General features: G+C 35.2%; 1 protein-coding gene across 1 annotated transcript; it reads right to left on the bottom strand.

The window, feature by feature from the left end:
- Positions 1–478: 478 nt before the first annotated feature.
- LOC129571017 (neutral ceramidase) lies at positions 479–1,010 on the bottom strand (the record flags this gene model as incomplete). Its single annotated transcript, XM_055450751.1, has 1 exon — positions 479–1,010. A coding segment is annotated over one exon (532 nt), but the record flags the coding sequence as incomplete, so codon positions are not given.
- Positions 1,011–3,823: the final 2,813 nt, after the last annotated feature.

The following is a 3,823-nucleotide window of genomic DNA, read 5'->3' as shown; positions in this document are numbered from 1 at the left end:
TGTAATTTTTTTAGCTATCGATCAATTTTCGATCTGATGATAGATTTTGGAAGCACTAAATGAGCACTAAATCCCTGACCCAAAATGAGGTGCATTTGGGGTTGAAAAAAATGCACCCAATTTCACCCCCACCCTTAACCGAAGGGGTTGTGCAGTATATCTGGGATGAGAGCACAAAATGAGCACAAAATCGTGGTACTATCAGATTTCCGATATCGCAACATGGGAAAAAGTTTTTTTTACTACCCATATTTTCGTCATCCCCCAAAACGCCGATGCCCATAACTCGCTCCCAGTTGAAGCACTAAATTTGAAAATGGTGGCAATAAATAGCACTAAATGAGCACTAAATCTACACATAAGGGATTCGCCATATTCGAAAATTGTCAGGCTGAAGAGTTCTGACCCCTATATATAGGAGCTTTGAGAATTAGCTAACCGTTAATTTAAAGGTATTCAATCGAGCAATATAACGTACCATTTCAAAATCATTCTTTTTGTGATTGAAAACATTGATTTTAACGCTGGTCATATCGATAAATTGATGGATGTAATTCACGTGTCCTACAACTTCCTGACCTCTGTTAGATCTAACCAAATTCATTGCTCCTTCAAACAATTTTGTGGCAATAATTTTGCAGCTTTCAAATTGGTCTTTCCCTGGTCCGGACGCAAAACAAACACCCTCTGATGATGGACATGATGACGTAAGTATATCACAAGGCATACCAGAATATTCGCATTTCGGCCCACTTGTATTTGGCGACGAATCACCTAAATTAGATGATGCGAAAGTAGCAACAACTTTTCCTTGTCCAATCATTGCTCCGGGATTCAGTTTCTCCTCCATGAGGATAGATGCATATCCAACATTGTCACTAGTTACCAATTTGTTTGTATTATTCATTGAAGTTGGATGTACCGCAAACCAGTTTATGACACCAATAAGTTGATTATATTCACTAATAAATCGTAATTGTGTAAGCGTTTTATCAGTATCGTATTTGTACCTAAATAAGAGAAAATAATAAAGAGTTTATTAATGAAGAGGAATTATTTTATTTCAACGATGTATTTGCGAAAATCAGTTGTATGTCTTTTGGTCTCGACTAAATTGTAAGCCCATGTAACAGGGACTTGTTAGATTAGACATAAAACTTTTCTTCAATATCTATGGGTGAGATTGAGAGTAGTATATGTTTTTTCGGATTTACATTTTTAAAAAGTCGAGTATGTTTTTCAGTGATTTTGTTTTAAGGAAAAGAGAGGAAGTTTCTTTCGACTTAAAAATAGCTAAAGTAGAGTATGTACTTTGACCGAGGGGGAAATCACTCAAAAATAATTTCTATTTGACAAGTAGTTTTTAGGTAATTCATTGAACAAAAAGTAATTTTGAATGTAGTTTTTCGACTAAAAATTACTACAAATTACTTTTTATTCGATAAATTACTTTTCTATTAGAAATTACTTGTCAAAAATATATTTTTCTATGATAAAAAGTAATTTGTAATTATCTTCGAAAAAGTAATAGTGAAAGTAATTTGTGAACCGAAAAAGTAATTTTCTAGAGTGATTTTCCCCTCGACTTTGACTGTTTGTGGCTATGATCATAGGTTCTGACATAGTCTGATCTCGTTGATCCTGACCCTCCCTGGCAAAATTTGACCCCCAACGATTTTTTTGGACCCGTTGCCATTTTCGGACCTTTTTTGTTGTTTTAGTCCTCACTTTTTTCTGGATACCGGTTTTACACTAGATAGAATCGATTTTCGAAAGTGAGGACCTTTTTTTTTTTTTTTAGTCCTCATTTTTTTGTGGATACCGGTTTAACACTAGATAGAATTGATTTTTGAAAGCGAGGACCTTTTTTTTTTTTGCTCTTCAAATTCGAAATTGCGGATCGGGGGGGGGGGCCCCCCCGGTCAGCAAATTGATTTTTTTGACCCCCCTTGAATTTTTGGCTTGACCCACCCTGAATTTTTTGGTGTCAGAATGTATGGCTATGATAAAGGCGAGTATGTTTCATAAACCTTAATTTGCGTTAAACAAGAGTATGTATTTTGTTAGTTTGGAATACCAATAAACGGGAGTATGTTTTTCTGACTTTGGTTGTTGGAAAAGGCGAGTATGTTTGTCCAAATTGGTGAATATTATTAATTTATTTGAATTTAAGTACTAGGCAAACATACTAGGGGAATATCACGCTCCTGAATCTTGTGAGATATTTGAGATATTTGAAATAAACATCAATTGCATGACATATTTTCGAATATTTCGAATAAATAAATCAGATTTTGGAGATATTTGAGATTTTTTGCATTAAATCTAAATAAATACATTTAAATATCATTCATAATCACAAAAATCCAAAATATTCCGCCGTATTCACAAATATCCACCATATTTCATACGACAGATTCTTAGAGATAAATTGGATTTTTTTGAAATATTTGAAATAATTTAAGCGTGATATTCCCCTAGCAAACATAATCAATAAAATTTTGCCGCTTGAAAAACTTGACCGCAAAATGTCACATGAACCTCATTGCTGTGAATCCAAGAATTGTATGGGATCAAGGTATAACGGATGGTCATTGAATTGCATATTTTGCCACAAAAAAATATATGTTGAATGCCTGCGCAATCGAGATGCACAACGAACAAAGGGAATGTTGATTAAATTCGGATTGATGGAAAAAATCACAGAGGAAAATGGTACAATCAGCTGGAATATTCAGAATGACACGAACAAACTATCCGAATTCTATTCAACATTCAACGTCGATTCACCGTTTGGATTGACATGTGAGTTCTGCAAATTAAAATTCTCACAGCAACTACCAACAGAGAATGAGAACAGAAATTCACACCAATTGGCCGAAACGAGCAAAAACCAACAAAAGAATATTGAAACACCACAAATATCACCTGTGAACGGTGTATATGCCATTCACGTATCACGAATGCCAAAAGAAACCACAGCCGATGATGTTGCTGCTCTTATCATAGGTAATTTGGACGCCAATAATGATTCTTTTCTTGTTGAAAAATTACCCAACAAACGATACAAAGGAAATGCAAGAAGTTTTTCATCATTTAAAATTTCAACCTTGTTTCGTACGATTTGTGAAAAAATTATCACAATGGACGGATGGAATTCAAACTGCATTTTAAAACAATTCAATCATCCATCGAAAATGCAAAAACCAGTCTTACCAGTTGAAACCGATGCCATGAAAAAGAAGAGACAAAATCCGAAGCCACAACAAAATGTGCAGCAACAAGTCAATTCTAATCGGAATCATCGCAACAACAACAACAACTATAACAACAGAAATATCTATGAGACACATCAAAACAATCACATCGATCGAAGGAGACTTGTCAATGGGAATGGGCGTCGTCGTCATGAATATCGTCCACAATACCGAGAGAGGCAGATACCGGTCAATAATTTCAGACACCATCAAGAACAGCCGTTGCAGCAATTACCGATTAATCCGCAGTTTTTGCCCAACAGCAATTATTCTTTTTGGAATGGAACACCGTATCACATTATGCCACCTCAAATGTACACTCACAACACAATGCCAATACAAATGATCCAACCATTACACACACATCCAATGTACCAGCCCTTTTAAACATATCGAACATGCATCAGGATCTAGATCCTACGTACATCGTCAAATCGATACAAAAATGTCCGTGGAAAAACAAATTTCTCATAACTTTGAAAAATAGGAAGAATAAGGCATGGAAACGCTACAGACGATTGAACTGTTTTTGATTTGAACTCTCTTATTTTGTTTGGTCTGCGACT

The sequence above is a fragment of the Sitodiplosis mosellana genome, unplaced genomic scaffold (assembly GCF_009176505.1).
Source record: "Sitodiplosis mosellana isolate CC-2019 unplaced genomic scaffold, AAFC_SMos_1.0 Smas_scaffold_1070, whole genome shotgun sequence".
Classification (NCBI taxonomy): domain Eukaryota; kingdom Metazoa; phylum Arthropoda; class Insecta; order Diptera; family Cecidomyiidae; genus Sitodiplosis; species Sitodiplosis mosellana.
This window is presented reverse-complemented; position numbering and strand designations above follow the sequence as displayed.